Consider the following 21,082-nt stretch of genomic DNA (forward strand, 5'->3'; position numbering starts at 1 on the left):
GCAAGCCCTTCCCCTGCCTAACAGATATTTTTGTAGATAGTCCTCTATGTATGGTTCTCCTTGTCTACACAGAGGGTAGTGGAATAGATAACCCCCGTTCCTCCTTTTGGTCAGTCCTCAGCATTGAAAGCTTTGCACAAAAGCACTGCTATCATTATGCACACATGGCATTTCACCAGGTGAGTTATTTTGCTATATGTTCATAAATAAAGTGACTTACCTGAATTTTTGCTAGATTGGCACTAGTTTCTCTTCACGTAAGAGTGGATATTTTCATATCCTCTTTTCTTTATTTTTAGGTGGGAGAAGGTAAAACGGTCATAAGCAACTTCAGGAGTCAGAAAAATTTGTGTAGGTCCTAAGGCATCTTAGGATGCTTAGGATGCTCCACAGGGAGCATTACAGTTCACGTTTCTTAATCTATGTACATCTGATGATGTAAGCTATTTGCCCTATAAAAATGCCATACACCTACATCCTCAAAATGGGCCTCGTGGGCCAGATGGGGTATATAAGCCTCAGACACGGTGCTAGCTACCATGGTTTCCCAAAGAAACGGATTTTCTGCTTTCAACGCAGAGTCAACTAAAGTCAATCATTTCAAGGTCATACATCAAGGCTGAGAAACTATCAATGAATTATATGCATATTTCATTTTTAACTTTCTCCCAGTTTATAAGCCACTCCCTTTGGATTTTTACCAGGAAGAAATAAATTTAAAATATTCATTTTTCCAGAGCAGACAGGTCTTGGAACTTCTCCCATAGCAAATTTCAAGGAATGTAGTACTCTCCTCAACACCTGGCAATCTTTTTTGAGTGTTGAAATGCCTAGCTTTTGGCAAGCTTACCTCCCATTACCCTTATACACAGAGAAAAGACTTTCAACCTGATCTTAGCTCAGAGCTTTTTTGTTCTCTTTTTCCTTTTCTTTTTTCATCTTAATTTTTATTTTAGTTAATAATTAAGCTCGTTCTTAAAAATGCAAGAAAGTGGCAGCATGGAGCAGACCAAAATGGGATAAGTCTTCAAGACATCAAGGAAATACTGACTGACATTTTAAAATGTCTGCTGCTTCAAAGTGCCCCACACAAAACAGGAAATACCACTTCAGCTCTACTACTTCAAGAAAACCACTTTGGCTTCCTGTTAACAGAACGACATGTCTCATATAAATGAAGTAAGCCCAGGCTCTCATTGCAATTGGTCAATTTTGTCCCACCAAGCAAGCAAAACAACAAAAAGCCCAAATCCCAAGCTTCAACCACAGTACATTGAGTTCCTCACATAGAATTTTGCTTACATAGACTCCTTTGCTATTTTAAGAGTTAAAAGGTATTATACTGAATCTGTAATAGACATGTAAGCTTACATGCTGACACAATACATACAGCATGGCCATAATTTTTCTTAGTCAGAAATTCTGAAATTTCTACATTTTAAATTCTGAAATACCACCTTTTTTTTCTTCCCTCCCTCCCTGGCTGTCCCAAAACAACCTTTTCTCTCAACACGAAGGTTTCCTCTGAAAAGAAAAATATTTGCAAATAAAAAGTTTGTAGCACATTATTTATTCCTGTTTATTCCTATTTCAGGCGAAACTCAGTATTGAGTAAATCATCAGAACTAAATGCAGAAATGATTCACAGCCCTCACATGAAACTTCTCCCATCTTAGGAAAGGAAATGTGATTCCTTCTCATTCTGGTTGCTCATGAGATCTATGCCACCAAAACAGAGAGATTCAATTTCCAGAAAAGCCACCAGAGACTGGCTGCAGAAACAGCTGAAATTAGCTATTGTCAACAGTTGTTCCCAAATCTGCATAGCTGGATTTACTGCACCAATACCAAAAGGTTTTACTGACAAAGGAGTAAGTGGGGATGTGCACACACCCGTACACACGTACTTTCTCCTGAAAAAGTACATAAAACAAGTCCCATGAGGCAGATGGTTAAAGACTTTTGGACTTTCACTGGGGATGCACAGTTTCCTTACGCTATGAGTCAACAGTGCAGGCCTTCCAAATTCAGACCAACAGATACCATTTACCCCAAGTATCACTGAGCAGAGCACAGAGTTGTCCAAGTTTCTCCTGGTGAGATGGCTCCCTGCTGCATCCACTGGTTGTAGCTGTTGGCTTGTGCACACTTCTTCCTCAGACTGTGGATTTCACATTGAAATTTAGCACATTGTCACATTAATTAGCAATGCTGGAAAATGAATCCTATTTTACTACAGTTTTCACTTTGCATTTCCCACACTTTCCTTTTTCTTCAGGTCTAAATAGTAGCGGAAGAGACTGGAGATAGACTTCCAGGGCTGCACTTGCATAAAACCCATACACATTTTCTTGAACACACAGAAATTTGTTAAAATAATAACTGCATTAAAGTAACCTCACTCAAGAATTTTCTGTTCTTTTCTAAGAGGGTGAGACAGCCCAACCTCAGCAGGATTCTAAAATCTCAGTACTTCAATAGCAAGTATCTACTGACCATCTGAAAGTGTCATTTAAAAGCTGTATTAGGCTACGTAATGTGTCAAAAACAACAGTAGAGTGTGGGCAGTCTGAGGACTTTTTTCTGTCTCTGCATGTGGAAAACCTGTTTTGTATATGCTTGTACAAGCACAGTGTGAAAAAAGCCAACACAGCACGTGCAGGCCACATAGTGCTTTCCTTTCTATAGTGCAAATCTACTTGAGCAAACAGCAGACTAGGACTTTGCTCAGAACTGCAAGGCACTGACTCGTCTGGTCCATTTTGACATGCCTCTTTGACAAGCATGTGCTTGCTTTTAAGATCTAAGTGAAGATGCTTTTGAAGAAAAATGGCTTACACACTTTGTTTCATGAGAAATTTGCACTTGCAAGAAAAAAAATACACATGCAATTTGACCTCCATTATTTATTTAGCACCAGGTAGTTAAAATTGAGATGGATCAAGCAGATTAATCCCTACACTCCTAATTTGCAGTGTGCTTTTGGCAGTTAATTGACATCAGGTCAAATTCAGGGGCTATCCCTCTCCCACCTATGCATCTGCTTTGCAGAATTTCAGTTAGGAGCAGGACGCTCACGGATGTCCACTGCCCAGAGGGTCTTCTGGGAATGGTGAAAGATTAAAAAACAAAAAAAACTCCAACTTAAAATGGGCTCAGTTTTTAAGACACAATTACTCTGAATCAAATTGCACCAGGTATTAAGCTTGCTTAATTTCTATCAACTTCTAGTTAGAATTAGTGAAGTGATGAAATCACCACTCATATAACCATTTTCTGAAAACAGTAGCTTTTTAACCTACTTTAACCCTTTAACCTGGGTTTTGGGTCTGCTTCTCCATTGAGTCATTGTCACCCACTTCCAGGTCTCAGCTAACATTTGTTCCCCACTAGCAGACTAGCTCCAGTTATTAAGTCCTGACCCAGTATCAGTCCCTACCCTCACGCTCCTAAAACCTTTTATACTTGAGACAGTGATGCTATCCCAAGCATAAGCTCTGCTTCTGGATTCAACCATCTCCCATTTCCCCTGACCTTCTCCCATTAAATAAAGCCTATATCAAAGGAGCCTACATTCTTCCTTCTATTTCCCATTCCTTATAGCTGTACCATCTGCCCGTCAGTTCTCATACACAACACAGCCTTAACCACCATTTTTTGATGCATTAGGACATAATTCCATGTCTCTATTTTAAAAGGAAAGCTGCTGAGTGTTAAAAAGACAATATCAACAGTCAGACATATCACTACGCAGATGGAAAAGATTTCACATGTTCCCACTAACACTTTCATTTTTGGTTTCTTAGTTAAGCTATGATAAAACATAAAATGTATAAAGACAGGTGAATATGGCTACATCTGTATAGTGTATTTTGCTTTAAAAGATAAACTGTCTTGAAAACTAATGACAAAGAATAGCTTTATGAAATAGCCAACAGAAGTGCAGATTGCCACTGATCCTGGAGTGGCATTAATTTGAGAACGGTGGGCTAATTCTTGCTTTTCAAAATTCAGCACTCTGCAAAGTTCCTCATACTTGTATACATGCAGAAGATGGGAAGGCCGTAAAACCCAAACCTTGTACGTAGCCAAACAAAGCTGAAAAGTTATGATCCTGCAGCAAAACCTCTTAACATACTTATTTTTGTTTGTTCAAAAGGAAATCCTGAAACTTTCTAGAAAACTTATTTTCCTGCCCTTGGTGTACAGATTTTCTTCATCTAAAACTCAAAAGCAGAAAGACGAAAAAAGAAGAAAATGTTACAGCAGATGTCCCAGGGTAGTCTCAAGTTGTAGAGCCATTACTGTGATTCATAATGGAACAAAAACGAAAGAGGCCTTTCAAAGTCAACCTGTAAGCACTCTCATCAGGGTGGGTCTGGTCCATGTGTGCATACCTACATTAGGAAATTCAGCTTATATAAATATATAAATAAAACATATATACAGTACATAGTCACATTCATATAAGCCATAAAATAACATATATTTACAAAAATATTTGCAGCTATGATTTACACTTTCAGGTCCACATCAGGAATGTAATTATTTAGCTTTTGCCTTCTCAACTTGATCACCTTCCTAAGCAGGAATCTGGAACGAACTTGTACCTTACATAGTCACAATTGTCAAAAATAAGAAAGAAGAAAATAATCTTCCGAGGAATTCTGCCAAGTCCATAAGAAAAGTTGAAACTTGTTGAAGCATTAGCTGCCTCACTGAAGAGTAAATTACATGTTAGCAAGCACTGAGAGACCATCTCTTCTTCATGTAGAAAGACAGTACCTTGGTCTAGTCCATAAATAAATTTGAAATTCATAAAACATCAGGCAGAGCACAAACTGGGTGCCTGACAGCTGTCTGTAGTATAAACTCATGCATAATTACTATTCTATTTGTCTCAGTTTAAACTGGTAGAGTGGAGAAAGTGGATGAATGTAGAGATGAAAATGCATACATGAGGTTACTTCACAGGGTAAAAAGGTAGAGAGTAGACTACATCCTGTTGGCATTGTTGTAGCTTCCTTTAACAGTAAGTTGCATGGTTAAAACAACCCCAAGGATGTCACATTTATATAGTTTACATTTTACAGTTCTGTGTCTTCCAGGAGTTGGACATATTTAATTTGTTTCTTCCAAGATGGAAAAACTTTTCTTTGTTGCTTCATGAAATAGTCGTCTTAGGTATGCAGTCCAGGTTCAGCCATGCTTTTTTAATTTGAGGGATTCACCCTTTTGACATGAAATAAGTTTTGCAAAAGGAATTAAGCTTTGGAGAAGGAGTTGTTGCCTTTTGATGAACACTTGGAAAAAACAAACCTCAAAATGCAGCAGTTTAAAGTGCCTGTACGTGAAGACCCATGGGGAAAAAGCTTGCCACGAACCACTGAACTACGGCCTCAGATAGCACTTTCAGTGATAGGCTGTGGAGTCATCTCTTGCTCCTCGCTATTCTCTGTGGACATGTCCTGGGCCTCCTGCTGCTGATAGATATCTTGGACCAGCATGATGTTTGTGTTCCTCCACTCTCTGTACTTCATTGCCGTCAACTTTGGGTCCTCTAGCAACTGGTTAATAGTGGCCAGGTCATGTTCCTTACACTAGGAAAAGAACAAGTGGTTATTTCCCACAGAAACTGTCAAGCTCATTGTCCGTAAAAAAAAACCAAACAAAAAAACCACTCTGCGAACATTAGAGAACCCTGTCACAAGGATATGGCTAATTATCCATCCTCCTGGCAACTTGTTCCCATCTTTAGAATGTCAATCAAAGTAAAACCCACAGCAGAAATTCATCCCAGCTGAAGGTAAGATTATGATTTCAAGTAGATTTTTTTTTAATTTTATAGGATTGTTAGCAAAACTTCAAGAGAGAGGATTCATATGAAAATTAGATATTGTTATACTATCTCAACACAAGTTAGTACTTGCATGAAACTATACCCAACAGCATTTATTTCTGTAATTCACACCAAGTGCAACTTTTTCAAAAAATAGTTTTTCTCTAGACACTTTAGAAATGTCTCTTTTCTGGGAGCTAGACAAAAAAAAAAAATTGGATATAATCCATGCACTGGCAGTAGAGTTTATGGGTGGCTAGCGCACATGTGGCTGCTAACACATCTACTGCCAGCTACGACTAACAAATCTAGTCTCTGCTTTTAGACAAGAGCAGCTCAGACTGCGCATTGCAGGCACGTTGGTTCAATCATAAGGCATGAACAGTCACAGACATAGGGAGAATGAGACCCTTTATGTCACAGAATCACAGAATGATTGAGATTGGAAGGGACCTCTGGAGGTCATCTGGTCCAATCCCCTTCCCTCAAGCAGGTACATCTAGAGCAGGCTGCCCTGGACGATGTCCAGACGGCTTTTGAGTATCTCCAAGGAGAGAGACTCCACAGACTCTCTAAGCAACCTATACCAGTGCTCCGTCACTCTTAGAGTAAAAAACTGTTTCTTGATGTTCAGAGGGAACCTCTTGTGTTTCAAGTTTGTGCTCACTGCCTCTAGTCCTGTCACTGAGTACCACTGGAAAGAGCCTGGCTCTGTCTTTACACCCTCCTTTTATTGATGTCCTCACGTTTTCTGACACAACAAACCACTTTGTTTTTCTATCCCTTATTGCCTATGCAATAGGATCACAGGACGGAGAAGTCCTAGTTAGCATCTACAATTAATGGAGGCACCATGCTGCACTAACAAACCTTTACTGCTTTTGCCTAGCTCCATCCTCCCAGTCTGTGTGTGAAAGCAATTAAATTGTTCTCATCATCTTCTCCTGCTGCCACCGGATTCATCGTGCCTGAGGACACTGTGCTAGTGGCTGCCTTAAAACCTTGAAAATGCACCCACACATTCACAACACTTCCTGATAGTAGCAATAGCACACTCACACATCCAAATCCCACTACTATGCTAAAGAACTATCAACTACTCTAATTCCTGTGATGCCTGAGCCACTTTTGAAACACAAAAACTTGTTCAACTGTTGGTTTACACAGCTCCTGCCCTCAAGGCCTAGTGCTAGCCCTTGCAAGAGGGCTTCTGGCATTAATGCAGATATATGCAGTTAGCCTAAGACAAGAGGAGGAGATAGGGAGGTAGAAGGGAGAGAAAAGTATCTCCAGTGGACGAAATTAGTGGCACAAAGCCGCACTGCGGAATTTTTCTGTAGCACTAAATCTATTTCCCACATTCATTAAGCCTATGATGCATTTTCACACAGCTTCCCTCTCTTCCAAACTATCCAAAGCATGTTTTGCTAATGATATATTGTGGCAGCAACATTAATCTGTTGTAAAGATGTAGAGTCAAAAGTCCAAAATCAAAATTGCACTGAATTGTGCATAAATCACTTGTCTCAAACTAATAGGGTTTTAATTAAAGCAGAGTAAATCAGATGCAAAACTTTTCCGATTTTTAAATTTTTCAATCGATCATTTCCAGTTATCTCATGTCTCATGTTACATGTTAAGAAAATGGACATTGAAAGAACACTATGCCCCTGATGCAAAGAATATGGCACTTTCCCACTGCAGGCATTTGCCTTTCAGACAGCCTAGCTTAAACACTGCTGCATAGAGAACTCTGTTTGTGTCTGTGAGAAAATGTCTGAGCTATATTTGTCTTGTCAATACTCCAATTTCTCAGTTTGGAGAAAGCAAAAAAAAAAAAAAGATCAACATATTTTATACACTATGAACACTCCAAAAATTATTTTTCCGTGTTAAATATAAGTGTTCAACAAGTCTAAGGTTATAAACACTGCTAATCACAACTTATACTGTACTCCCGTGCTAAATCAATGCAAAGCAGTCCTCCTTGCTCGTGTCTGGCAGTAAGGCTTCTAGGCTTCCACTCAGCTCCATGCTCATGAAATTCATTGTCGCACAAGATAGAACTCCATTTTGTGCTAACCAGTTCTCAGATTTATTAGGGAGGCTTCTATTGCAGAAAAGTTTGCAGTTTGATCTATATTTAGTTTCCTGTCACATAAAACAGGCATATTTTTAAATTAACTTTCTGTTATATGATGGGCTCACTTTGCTGCTAATGCAGAGAAATACTGCTGTAGTCAGTACCATGTCACCGAAGACTAAGGAGAGACTTCCCCAGGTCTTATACACAGCCTGGAAGCCCTACAACAGGAGGAATGCCTATATTCCCACTTGTCTTTTCAACGGTACCCTCAGGAAGTTTAACACAGGCTGGGGCTGCAAAGCCAAGCGTCCCATTGCAGCTAATAATAAAATCAATGATTGTGCTGATGGGAGAAGTTTTTAATGCATTTCTCCAGTGTTCAATGCCTGAAGCCAAATATATGGACTTGAAACAAGATACTTAGTTCCTGCTTCTCATGCATACAAAGAGGAACAACGGAAGCCCCAGGTTTACATTTATTCTTTCTTCTCCTTATAATTTAAATGTTAGGGTTAAGCTTTCTGTTTCCCTCAGTACCATTCAGAAGCAGGCTTTGAAATCCCACGACACTTGATGCTGGCGAGTAAACAGCCTCATAAATCCCCATATTCCAGACAGATTTACTAGCCCTTTCATGGAACGTCCCCTGAATCCCTCCAGCCCTCCAGTTCATAATATGTTTCCAACATAAAAGCAGGATGCTTTTGTTATTAAAAATATTTTAGTTACAGGAGGTCTTTACAATAGCTTTGGCACATCCTGTACATTCTCCAATAATCACATAAGGAAAACTTTTTTTGGCTCAGGGTCATTTTCATGTCCTTTATCATCAACGTACTTTGTCTGCTCTTCCTTTTTTAAGGCTCTCCTGCTTAGTGCATTCAGTCGAGCTTGCAAGTTTTCCAGCTTACTAAGAGAAGCTTTCCTTATTAAATTTTCCAAATGGGCTGGAACTTCTACAAGAAGGGTCCCTTCTGAGCTATTGCCTCTGTTTCCAGTTCAAATTTAACAACAAAACATGGATCACTATTCAGAATGAAGTAGAAAACAATTTCAAAAACTTAACCAAATTATCTGGGGCTTTAAGTAAATATGCAATTAGAGTTTGGCTGAAGTCTAAGCTTGCTTCTTCTTTCAGCCAAACTGTTTCTTTCTCTCAAGCTTTTCCTTGGCTCGCTCTGCGACCTCACCTTTAATGTGCTGTTCAGCACTCGAATTTTGTGGAGTTTCTCATTAATGGAGGGGTTTTTGCTGCGTTTGATAAATGACTTCCTAAGCTCCTTCTTCGTTGACAGCCGACGATCACCAATAGGAGACAGGCTTGCTTGTTCTAACGACTTGTAAAGTCGCTCCATCTCATCATCATCACATTTTTCCTGATCTGCAAAGAAAAGAATAAGTCGGGTATGAGAACATTAATATGGCAGCAGACAGCAGAAACACTAAGTTCAACCATAAGAAAGGCACTTAGCCAAGTCAAAAAGTAACAGTATTAGAGTTAAAACCAAGGGCAATTTTTAGGGTAATAACGTACATGAGAAAGACACACTACCAAACTCAAATGTTTTTAATGATCAAGTCGTGATCTACACAGATAGGAGCATGTATTTCCACTGATAGAGTGCTGCTTTAATGCTCTAAATGTATCACAGACTTCGAACAACTGTTAGCAATGCTACATTCAAATGAAAACAACTTTGATAGCATCTACATCCATTGATTTTCTCCCTATGTGCTGCACTCAGTGAATTACAGTTCTACCTGGCAACTCACAGGTCAAATTCTATTTGTTGTACCAATTCATCATCAGGTTTTGGCAATTATTGAAATAAGTGTTTAAAAAAAAAAAAAAGAGCAATTAAATGTGGGAACATTTCGGGGCACCCAAAACAAGGTCTCTAGAAAACAGACTAAAGCAGAAACCCTTGGGGCCCCTGATGTTTAACTCCTGCTATTCACAGATTGCAGAACAGAATTTGCTCCTGGCGCCTCAAAATAAAGCCTTGGTTATCTCCACTTTAATTATACTGATGGCTCCCAAGCTGCAGCACCATCTTCCACGACAGAGAGAACACAAGAGTAAAAGCTAGCAAACAGCTGAGAATGAAATAATGCAAGATAAAAATTGAAGCAAAGACATTTTTTTTTCAGAATAAACAAACCTAACAATGAACAGTCAGAAACTAAAAATGTACCAGCCATATATAGGGACATTTGGCTGAAGGCCATTTTCAGCAACAGACTGCACAACTCACTTCTTGTTCCTCAGTCCACACTGCAAGCTTTTCTACTTCAGTGTTTACTAAAGGAAAAAAATCTTAACGTTACTGGTGTTTTGAGGGTGCTAATGAATCCCTCAAGATCCACTGGGATAAGAATTCATTTTTGTTTTGCTGGGGATGGTGGAGGTGGTTCTTTTCAACTGCAGTCCTCCATGTGCCAGTTGAACTGGCTGGGCATTTTTTCTTTTAATTAAAAGTTAACCATTGACATTCTAAATCGTCTTCAGTCAGCAAACATTTTCTGAACAAAAGGATGAAGTCCTTTTGCTCACTCATGCTGCAGCAAAGAGACTTCTCCAACATGTCAGCACACTTGGGCGGCTGCTCCTTATCTTTCCCATGTTTTAAAAAGTACAGCATCCTCCTACACCCCTGTTCCTTCTAAATATTTAGATTACAAGAAAGGTTTATGATATGCTACAAATATTTGCCTTCACTGTGTTGCTGGCCTTTTTTTCACTACTTTGTGATTATAAAAAGCCTGCTGTAACTTGACAAGAACTAAATATAGCTTCCAACACTGGTACAGTGCTGGGGGAGGAAAAGGAGAACTGTTGTATATTTAACAAGCTGCAGGAAATAGGAAAAAAAAAATGCAAGTGTAAGGCATAATACGCGGCAGTAGTATTTCCTGAAAACTGTCGGCTGATACCATCAAGCTTGTAATTGTAACTAGCTTCCTGCCTGCTTTCTTGGGATGGAGCAGCTGTTTGCTTCATTAGCCAGCTCCTGCACAGGACTGGCTCAGCCCAACTGGAGACATCACCCATCAGGACTGTGCACAGTATTGCTTTGAGAGATAAATTGACCACTATCAGATATCCAAGAAAGAGTATATAAGAAGAAAAAAAAAAAATTGCATTGATTCTGTCCAGCAACTTTAAAAAACAGTCAAGCCGTGGGGGACAAGAATTCCCTGCCCCAGCTAACTCATGGTGCTCTTCAGTGTTCTAAAAGGGTCACAAAGCAGCAAGCATGAGCAAGCACCCTCTCTAAACACTCTTCTTTCATGATAGGTACTCTGATATCTTCTACGCACTTGTGGGTGATGGTAAGGAGGACAGGAATACTCAGCACAGAAAAAGATGGACCCGAAGTCAGAAAAGCCCAGTAAAAAGCCTCCCAGACAACACAACTGACCAGCAATATTCACTCAGCTTCTGCATTCTTTCAAAACCGCAACCTTCAACTCCTCTCCTATTTCTTATTCTTCCACCGCTCCCACCCCCTAAAGGATTCATCAGGGTCAGGTAATTTCAGAGGGACAGGAATGTACCAGATTCTTCAGATCGGGTGGGTGAAGGGAGCAACAGTGAAGCTGAAGCGGCTAAATGGGATTTCAGGAAACAGCTGGAAAACAAGGGCGGGTGAAACCTACAGGCAGTGTAGAGCCAGGCATGAGTCATAGAGCACTTCTGTCTCCATCTTTGTATACACTGAGGAGCAGCGAGCTTCTCCCACAACAGTTAAAAATAACAAAACAGCATCTTAATATTGTGCTTCTGTACAGAAGCAGATACTGTTGCTATTGACAAAGAGTAGGTCTGCTGATAAACCTCTATAAATTGAGGCCAGACTGTTTGATACCTATCTGGACTTCTACCTTCAACGTCCTGAGTTTCCCTGAGCCAAACTCAGAAAGCAAAAGTCCGTGTTTTCCAGGCTTGAAGCTGCCACCGAACATAACAGATTGATGCTGTAAATCTTAAAGGGGGAGAGGTAATGGAGGAAAGGGAGAGGCATTATTTCTAGCAATCCATTAATAAGACCAATAAAATTATCTCTGATAAGAAAATATAGTTCTCCTCACTCAAACAATAGTACATTAGGGTATTTCACAAGCCTTTTACTGCCACGAAAGTAAATGAAGAAAGCACTACCTATAGTTTGCTTTCTTGTTTTCCCCACAAAACATCCAACTAAGGTTGGATAAGAGAGATAAAGCAACCCAACTCAAGCCTTAAAAACAGATCGGACTTTTTCTCCAGATTTAAATATTCGCAGCATGTTTTCCCAGAACTTGGTATCACTTCATTCCCTTGCACCTGGAGTCAGAGCACTGACCTGCAGATGTGCGAGTCTCTAACAGAAGCAGAGGCATTCACCATTTAGGCTTCAGTGCCTTGGATTCCTCCTATGAAACCCGGGCTGCCTAGACCATACTACTGAATTGCTAAAAATATTTGCTTTGCATCACAAAGTAAAAATTTGTGCTAAAAGCACATAGTATTCCAGCTCAGGCACTTGGTGTAAAAATGAACAGATTGTCTGTGTCAGCCTCCCAAAGATAGATGTACCACCACTACGCAGAGCTTTGTTAACCTCAGGAGGTTTATAATGATGGATATATTCCACTGGGAACAATTTTTAATAACATGGACAGGTTGGGCCCCGCTAGCACTCCTCTGAAGTGAGTCTGTCCAGACAGGTCACACAGCTAATATCAGGCACATTCAAAATCACTTCAAAATACAATATTGCAAGTTATCTCTCCCACCAGTACCCTTCAAGCTAAGCACTTTCTGTCTCAGGCATGCAAGATAGGAAACTGAAATGCTACTACAGCACTTCTTTATCTCATCCTATTTTAAAGATAAAATACATTCATTTTTTCTCTCAGGACCTACTGAAGAATTAGTGGTAAGGAACAGACAGCAGTGGAAGGATATTACATATTGTCTGCATTTATGTGTACATACACATGGGGGAACATGTGTCATGCACTTTTCCCTTCCCTTGGCAGTGTTAACTATAACCAATTCTGTTGAGTGACGCTACTGGAAGGATCAGTATTCCTGGGCTCCTGCACCATCCCTTTCGCTCTCAAGCCTTCAGCCTGCTGCAGCTTCATAGTACTTCTGAAAAAATGCTGTAGTATGGCATAGCTCTTTTAACTTTGTCAGGCTCCACAGTGGGGAAAGTAGAAAAGAACCGATGCTGACCTGAGGAAAAGAGAAGTCCTGCCCTGAGATATTTTAACATTCAAGAGGCAGAGACCTTCTAGGTTGGAGTGAGGAAAATAAAGTAGTATTTCAGGCAAGTCAGAACTTCTGATAGATTCTGTTTCAGCAGAAGTAAAACACAATTTTGTGGCTTGATGCTAGTTATCTGGAATTTCCCCCTAACTAACAGGAGATATAGACAAGAGCAAACTGCCAGAGGTTCAGCATGCCAACCCTTCACTTCCTCAGTTTTGAGCTTCCATCGTCCTGTCGGCCAACTTGCCACAGGTGGGAGACATTAAGGTATTGAGACTCCTCACTTGGCAGCAGCAATACAGGAGCCTGCCTGAAATGTGAACTTTAATGCTCTTTAAGCCTACAAAAGTGAAATTACCCAGAACTTTTCAAAAAGCAGCTGAGAAAATTCAAGCTGATTGTTTCCCAGCAGTAAAGATACAAAAATTGGCAATGTTTGGCAGAAAGAGCGTTTTGCATTGAAAACCACTTCCAACAGAACATACCTTACTAACTCTAAGCTGGAGTGTAAATACTTGTTCTCCCATTCTGTAACTGAGATCTCACAGGTCTCCAACTATGTCTTAATCCCTGGGGAAAAAAAAAAAAATCTGCTGCTTCCTCCTGTCTTTGCTACTCTTATGAGCTGCTTGTGGCTGTGCCAACTCCTCTATTTCTGATTCTGCCAAAACCTTTGATGCCAATGGGACAACATATAGACCTAGGCTGGGGAGAGGAGAGGAGAGGAGAGGAAAAAAAATTCAAACACTACTTCTACCCTTACCTACCTACCTACACACACCACCCCACACCCATCCATTCTCCATAGTGGTAGCAGACTCTTCAATAGGAGTATGATGATACCTCAAGGAAATCACATTTTTCATAGAACTACAGAACAGAAAAGACAGGAAATATATGAATTAGGTGGGAATGGCTTAGGCAAACTCCTTATTGGCAAATGCAGAACTAAAGGTAGGGACTGTGGAAGAAAATAACAGGAAAAGTATGTTACCACCAACAGTTAGATTCTCTTGGCTATAACAGTACAGCAGACTCAGCAGTGAGGGATGTCATTTTAACAAACTGAGTGAACTGGAAACAACACAGAGAGTGTAAAACCATAGCTATCACAGTGATTTTTAAAGCCTTTTTGATGAGGAGCAAAATAATAATTCCAACACAGTTGTTCTCACCATAGGCATATTTCTTGGCTAGTCTCAGTCACAATCTAGCCATGTTCTGTAACTTTTGCAGAAGAAACAAAGGGCCCAGAGCAAACCAAAGGATCTGTTCTGGCTATTACTGGCACAAGCAGACTCCAGAGGGGAAGAGGATGTCAGCTCTGAGAAAAGAAGGAATTGACCACATCCAGCTCCGATTTAACTAACTCCTACACACAAAACCAACCCAGATAAAATTCAAGTGGTATGTGAAAAGCTTTCCATGTTTTTCAAAATATCAGCACACACCAGGTCTTCTACCAGCTACTGTAAGCTAAGGTAAAATGAATAAACCAGAAGTGGTACCATAGGTATTCCTTGCCAAGGTGCATTGACTCCACATGATCATAAAATGTTTCAAAAATGCAAGGAAGAAGGATGTTACTGGTATAGTAGAAGATCCCTAAATAAATACAAACACACATTCCTGTGAAATCTCTCAATTTCTTCAGCTTCCTTTTGTTATCGTAGTTTTTGATGATGGTGGTGGTGGGTCATAATCAGATACTTTTCATTACAGTGGTTGCCAGAAGAAATACAAAGGATGGAGTTGAGCTGCAGAATGTGTCTAGCCATCCCAGAGAGGGCAAGGCCAGCTTCTGGATATAGAGCACGTAGTCAGATAGTTGTTTGTATTCTCAACCATTTCTTGTTTACCTTTCTGTTTCTTTGTGTCACAGAAAGCTTTGAATCCTTTGTCACTGTGTATGTAGCAAGCACACGGAAGAACTAAATATTCCTGCAAAGTAAATGGAAACCTAATGCTGGTGTCCTTTCAAAAGAGAAAACTGTTAAACTCTCATTTTTTTGTACCTTTGTATTATCCTCTGGTATGTAACCTCTCCCCAGTAACCGGCGCTGAGATTTAAGGTTGAGAATGGTCATAACACCACTAAGAGTAGCTGGGGAAGTAGTTTAAAATATCATATGGTACAGCTCTTTGCACCAGACACAATTGTTTAGCAGATTTCATTAAATAATTTTCATTGAAAAAATAATCCGTGATCATTTAGTCTAATCTATAGTTTCTCTACAGAGGTTCATCCATTTACCTCTGAGAAACTTTTCTTTCATTGTTTAACTCATCGCTGAGGTTTCTTAACTATTTTTGTATTTTCATTATAAGCTCTTCCCACAAAGCCACAGCTACTCTTTCTCACTTTTATGTGCCAACTTTTCTCACGTTGGCCTCCATTTCTGACTTTTGCCAACAAAAGCACTCTTCAGTCCTTGAAAATTTTCACCTCAGCTCTAGGGTGCTATCAGCTGCAACCAAAAATTCCTTATGAGGCTTTACTAAGCAGCATGCGGCCACAAAGCAGAGTGTATGACAGGGGTTTTCAGTCCTCAGAAGGAGAAGGAGAGAGCATGGATACACGTGAAGGCTCTGTGAGGAGTGGGTTCAAAGACCACACAGCTGTTCTGACAACACCAGGGCCAGCTTTACACACACAGGACATATGCTTTCAGAACAGATGCCAATGCAAGACGGACCTGTCTCCTCCTGGACACAGCCTCATTACTCTGAAACATGACGAGCTGTCAGAAATGTACTATTCAGAAACATTGTAAAGCAAATAATATGGACTATGCTGAGGTACACATTCTTGTTTCACATCAGATCACAAGGATGTTCTTACTAATTACAGTAAGTCATGAGGATTTGCAGCTAGCTTATACCCCACGATCTGAATTCATCTCACAATATTTGTGCACATCCTTATCAACTAGCTGGAAGGGGAAATTCTTACGGGATAAGCCACAGAACGAGAATTACGTCCTTTTTGATAACTTTCATTGGGAACAGAATTACTATTTTACAGTAATCCTTTTTCTTCACCTCATTCTCAAACTGAAGTAGCTTAACTAATCTCCTTGCAAATTATTTCATTTATTTTTTCAGTGGTCATTAGAAGAGGGGGTGGGGACAACCCCACACACCAACACTCCCCGTCCCATCCCCACTATGCAGACTGATAAAGGAAAGAAAAATGCAGGTATGGTGTACGTCTTACTTGCTCAACAACAGGTTATGATGCAGACAGTAACTAGTGAGATTATACAGTTTCCATAGTGACTGCCTCATTGAAATGATCTATTTCTGGAATTCCATCAGAGATCACCAGTGTGGTTAGAATGGAAGTGTTCTGCGATCAGGATTGGCCATCAGCTAAGCAGTGAGCAATGGGAGAATTCATTTCCCCAGGAATATTTTTGGGAAAATAAAACCACCTTGCAAATGGCAGGAATATACCAAAATGGGCCCAATTTACATTTTAATCCCATTTTTATTGGTATTACTGAGTCTATCAAACTGTATTTTAAATTATTAGCATGAATGTGTCATGCTAATTCTACGACCACCCATAAAAGTACTTTTCACCCTTACATTACGATGGAAAGCATCAACCTATGCATTATTGCAGGACTGCTGACAAGACCAGAATAACATATTCTAAGCAAAAGTTCAGATTTCTGAAGAGCAATCACTGAATCTTGCTCCAAGGGATCTATAAGACACCACACTGTGGTGTCAAGGTACACTTGAATGTATCTAATAATGTTTCCCAAAGGCATTACTTGATCAAATTTAACCCAGAAAGTCAAATTACAAAAGGCAGTGCATTTACTACATCTTTGTGACATTTTAATTAGGGACCCCATTTCTGCCAGCCCCAGCCATTTCACTGCTTGCAGTGACGGAGCTTACGGGAATCAGATTCCACGGGAACTCCCTCAAAACATCCACTTTTTTCCACCACATAGAAATACTACATACTCTCACTCTCCGTTTTAACTCCTAGTGATCTTCATTGCTACGGAAGTATCTTGCAGAGCAGCCTAGAAGATGGATAATGAAGCTGAGTGCAAAACACTGTGAAATTAATTTTCACTTTTGTTAAAGACTGTACTTTGGGTTTTTTTTGTAAAATCAGAAAAACATATGACAAACTAAAGGGGTGCTAACTGTTGATATCTGTAAAACTGGGAGACTGACAATGTAACTAATATGCCTTACACTGTCATTTATGCCATTCAGCTCCCAGTGCCCACTTCACCTACAGAGAAATACCCTAAGTTCCCGGTGAGCCAAGTGCTGTTTCTTTCCATCTTTGCATTACCTCCAGCCTAAGCTTGGGGATGCATCTTTGTTTTGCATTGTACTGAGAGAACACCGCTTTTTCAGAAAAGTACTCATCTGAAATCTTTACAACGATTTCGAATCACAGGTAGAGCCGATGCACAAGAACATCATCCCTTCCTCATGCATTACCTCTCTAGGCAGCATGCTGAGTATTTTCTCATTTCAGCACATTGTATGCAAGAAACGCTTCTTATGCTTCATCTGCTTTTACTGCAGGAAGAAGCAGCTTTGCTCAAAAGGCAAGACACATTGCCTCGCCACGGCAAAGAGTTATCAACAGTGACAATGATCAAATTCTGTAACTGTTTTTATTTTAACAGTACATTTCTGTAGGAAGATACTATGCAGATACCCGTTTGCTTAAACCAAATCCAATCTTAGTGGACTTCCTGATTCAGGATTGCAGTTGTTTCCCCTTGATTACAATGAAGCTCAATGAAACAAATAGGGAATACATACTGGAAGTAAACGCAACTGCTTTTATTTTTAAAATTGGATTGATCTAACCCTGTGTTCACCATTGCCTACATATGCCATTTTGCTTACAGGGTCAGTTCTGTGACACACTTTCTTAAAATTTTTGTTCAATTCTAACTAATAAAATACAACTCTATTGAAATAAAGCAAGCTATTAAAAATGTGTCTATGATAGGATTTTATACAGAGGCTATGATGTTAACATATAGGTAAAATTTGAGAAAAGCTGTAAAAGTACTTACCAATTAGATACTAGGTTATATATTTAGTGCACAAGAAATCAAATGTTTCTTATAAACCATGTGCCACTGGAAAACTCTTCAGTGAAAAGCATAAAGGAAGGAAGGGGAAAGGAAGTTGATGAAAACCCCTAAACTCCCACATTGTATGGCTCTGCAGACAAAAATCTCTCTCATTAGCTCACCTTTGGCTAGTGATCCCTGTCCTGTTGCATCTGGCACAGCTAGACAGTGCGTATCTGGTCCTAAAAAAGAGTTTTGGGATCCACCATTGGGTTTGGAAAGCTGGACCTCCTGGCTTTCTGCCACTCCTCCACAGTCTACTTCTGGCGGCTCGTCAGAGTGAACCTGTACGCAGAAAGTTAAAGGCTGATCACCCTCTTCTGTGGCAGAGCTGTTAATCAGGTCAAGCCAGGACTGCCTCTCAGAATAAACCACTTTGGACGCCAAGGAAGAAGATGATTCTTGGGAGTTGAAAGTGCTTTCAGGAGAGGAGAGAGAACAAGATGCCTCACTGGACAGAGTCGAGGTGAAGGAAGACTTCTGCTGATCCTGCTTTCCAGAAACAAATGGGGAGAGAGGAAAAAAAAACAAGAAAAATTATTTCCAACTTACTCCTGTTCCTAGGTTCTACACATTATAGACATGCAGTTGAAATGCTAACTGACAAAAAAAAAAATTGATATAATCTGATTAATTATCCATCCAAACAAGCCTGAGGTATCCAGTCAATCTCCCACAGAGCAGCAGCTTCAGAAACTAAGCCACAAAGAAGCCAGAGGTGAAACAAATAAAAATCTAACAATGCCTGGAAACAAAAGACAAGGGAAAAGTATTGTGTTGAATGTAGCCTTCCATACTAGGTCTCACACTCACATTCGCTCTTTACTTTGTCTTCACTTTATTGGTCTACTCAAGAGTGCAGAAGAGAAACTCTGAATTAGCCATTGAACATGAAGTTGACTTGAAGCATTCAATAAATCCACCAATGCCATAACCACAGATAGACAGAAATGAGCCCAAGCACTGAAGTACCTTGAACTTCTCAGTACACAGAGCCATTTTACCTGATCCATTCAAGGGACTAATCACTCACCAAGGCAAGAATGCTGACGGATAATATGATGGCAAGTTAATGGTGGGAAAAAAAAAACAAAACACTGCCATGGGACAGAGGACAGGAAAAGGGGAATGGTACAAGATTTGTGCTGGTCATTCACTTGCTAAGAGTCATCCTTCAGCATGTGAATCTGGAAAGGACCCAAAGTTCACAAGAAACACATCAGAAATCATTAAGACCTCCTAAGGACCTCCATACTGTACTTGTCACCCTGCCTCTACAAGAGTGCATACAATTAGAGAGGTCTCAGAGATATCTAACAGAGACATTAGGAGCTAAGAGATGAATGAAAGAGGGTATGATAGATGCACAATTCTGTTTAAAGAGAAGTTGAGAGAAAGAACAAAGTTTTGAGAAGTATTTAGCTTCCCAGACAAGCAAATATATGCCTAGGCCTTTGTCTACAGTAGGCGTTTACATTGATGGGGTTGTACTATTGTCACCAAAAGCAATTCATGCAAGAACTAGCACTAATCTGCTTCTTAGCCACCAAACATTACTGAAAAGATGAACCAAGAGAGTCAAACACACAAGTAATACATACACAAACACACAAATATACATACAAATACCCAGAAGAGGATTAATTGACAGTAACAAATAAAGTAATGGAAGACAAGGGGAGATAAAGTCTTATGGTGAATCTCTTAGCAGAAATTGTGAGAAATTGTGATGAGATCATGATGATATGAAAGCCTTGGGAACACAGGTGACCTGAAGCATTTCATCTAAGAGCTCCAATCGCAAAGACAAATTGTTGACGCATTTGTACAGCCAAGCAGAACAATGGAACAGTAAAAACTCTTGCTCACATGCTGTGGATGGTCTAACTTCAGCTTTTCAAAGACAGGAAAGGAAGATGTTAGATCTCACCTCTGTTTTTCTGGCATTTGTCCATGCAAAAAAAAAGTACCATTGAAATTAAAACTGTGCCTCACTGAGGGGAATATATTTTTGTTTTCATTTTCATTGTGTGTTAAATTAAAAAAAAATGTGGGTGAGAATAAAGATGACTGCCAGAATGTGTTTCTCTTTCTCTACATATGTGTTGCTTTTTTCCTTTGGCATGACAAATGTTTACCTAACTTACTTGAAACCTTCCTTTCAAAGTTTTGCAATCATCCATATAACAATAATAAAATCTCCATTTGAGGACATTTCTAAAAGCGGTTACTTGAGCCAGCAGATCCTAAGGATTCCACTGGAGATCAATGAGTCTCTAGGCATTTTTTAGAGAAAAATTATCACCATGAAACACCTCAATTGCTCTTTCAGGACTGCTGCAATCTATTGTCTCAACGCAGCTGCTGGTTTCCGAACTGTAAATCCATTCACATGTAGACAAAATAATGCAGATGGTCAGTTTAACTTTTGTCCTCCTGATGTTAAAATTTACTTGTCCCTCACTTGCTTTGTTCTCTCACAGCACCCAAAAGCATGCATAAACATAGAAAGCTCATGATCACTACTTTTTTCAAGTTTCAAAATTGTTTGGATCAGCAGAGAACACAGCAGCAAGTGAAAACCTTTTGCTAGAAGTACAGCAAAATGTTTGCTGCCTTAACACGTAACAGAGCTTGCACCTGGGTGGTTATTAGTTTCCAGACTCATAGTTTTCAGTCTCGAGTTGATCTCAAGAAGTTTGGAGACCTTTCTGCTTAAGATAGAATTGGTTTGGTTTTCAAAAACATCTATAGTCCCTAATTCCTATTTT

At 39.8% G+C, this 21,082-nt stretch overlaps 1 protein-coding gene across 4 annotated transcripts in view; it reads right to left on the minus strand.

Moving 5' to 3' along the window:
- Positions 1 to 1,193: 1,193 nt before the first annotated feature.
- Positions 1,194 to 21,082, minus strand: part of IPCEF1 (interaction protein for cytohesin exchange factors 1) — a 39,936-nt gene continuing 20,047 nt past the window's right edge. For 3 of the 4 annotated variants that reach the window (XM_086743521.1, XM_086743523.1, XM_086743524.1), the window contains 3 exons: positions 18,434 to 18,803; positions 9,116 to 9,306; positions 1,194 to 5,600 (listed from right to left, as the gene is read on the minus strand). In XM_086743521.1, coding sequence (XP_086599647.1) covers positions 5,400 to 5,600; positions 9,116 to 9,306; positions 18,434 to 18,803 — 762 coding nt within the window. In that variant the 3' untranslated portion in view covers positions 1,194 to 5,399. The remainder of the gene's footprint in view (positions 5,601 to 9,115; positions 9,307 to 18,433; positions 18,804 to 21,082) is intronic. The other variant, XM_086743522.1, reaches the window with a different exon arrangement.

The sequence above is a fragment of the Chlamydotis macqueenii genome, chromosome 3 (genome assembly GCF_036417535.1).
Source record: "Chlamydotis macqueenii isolate bChlMac1 chromosome 3, bChlMac1.mat, whole genome shotgun sequence".
Lineage (NCBI taxonomy): Eukaryota > Metazoa > Chordata > Aves > Otidiformes > Otididae > Chlamydotis > Chlamydotis macqueenii.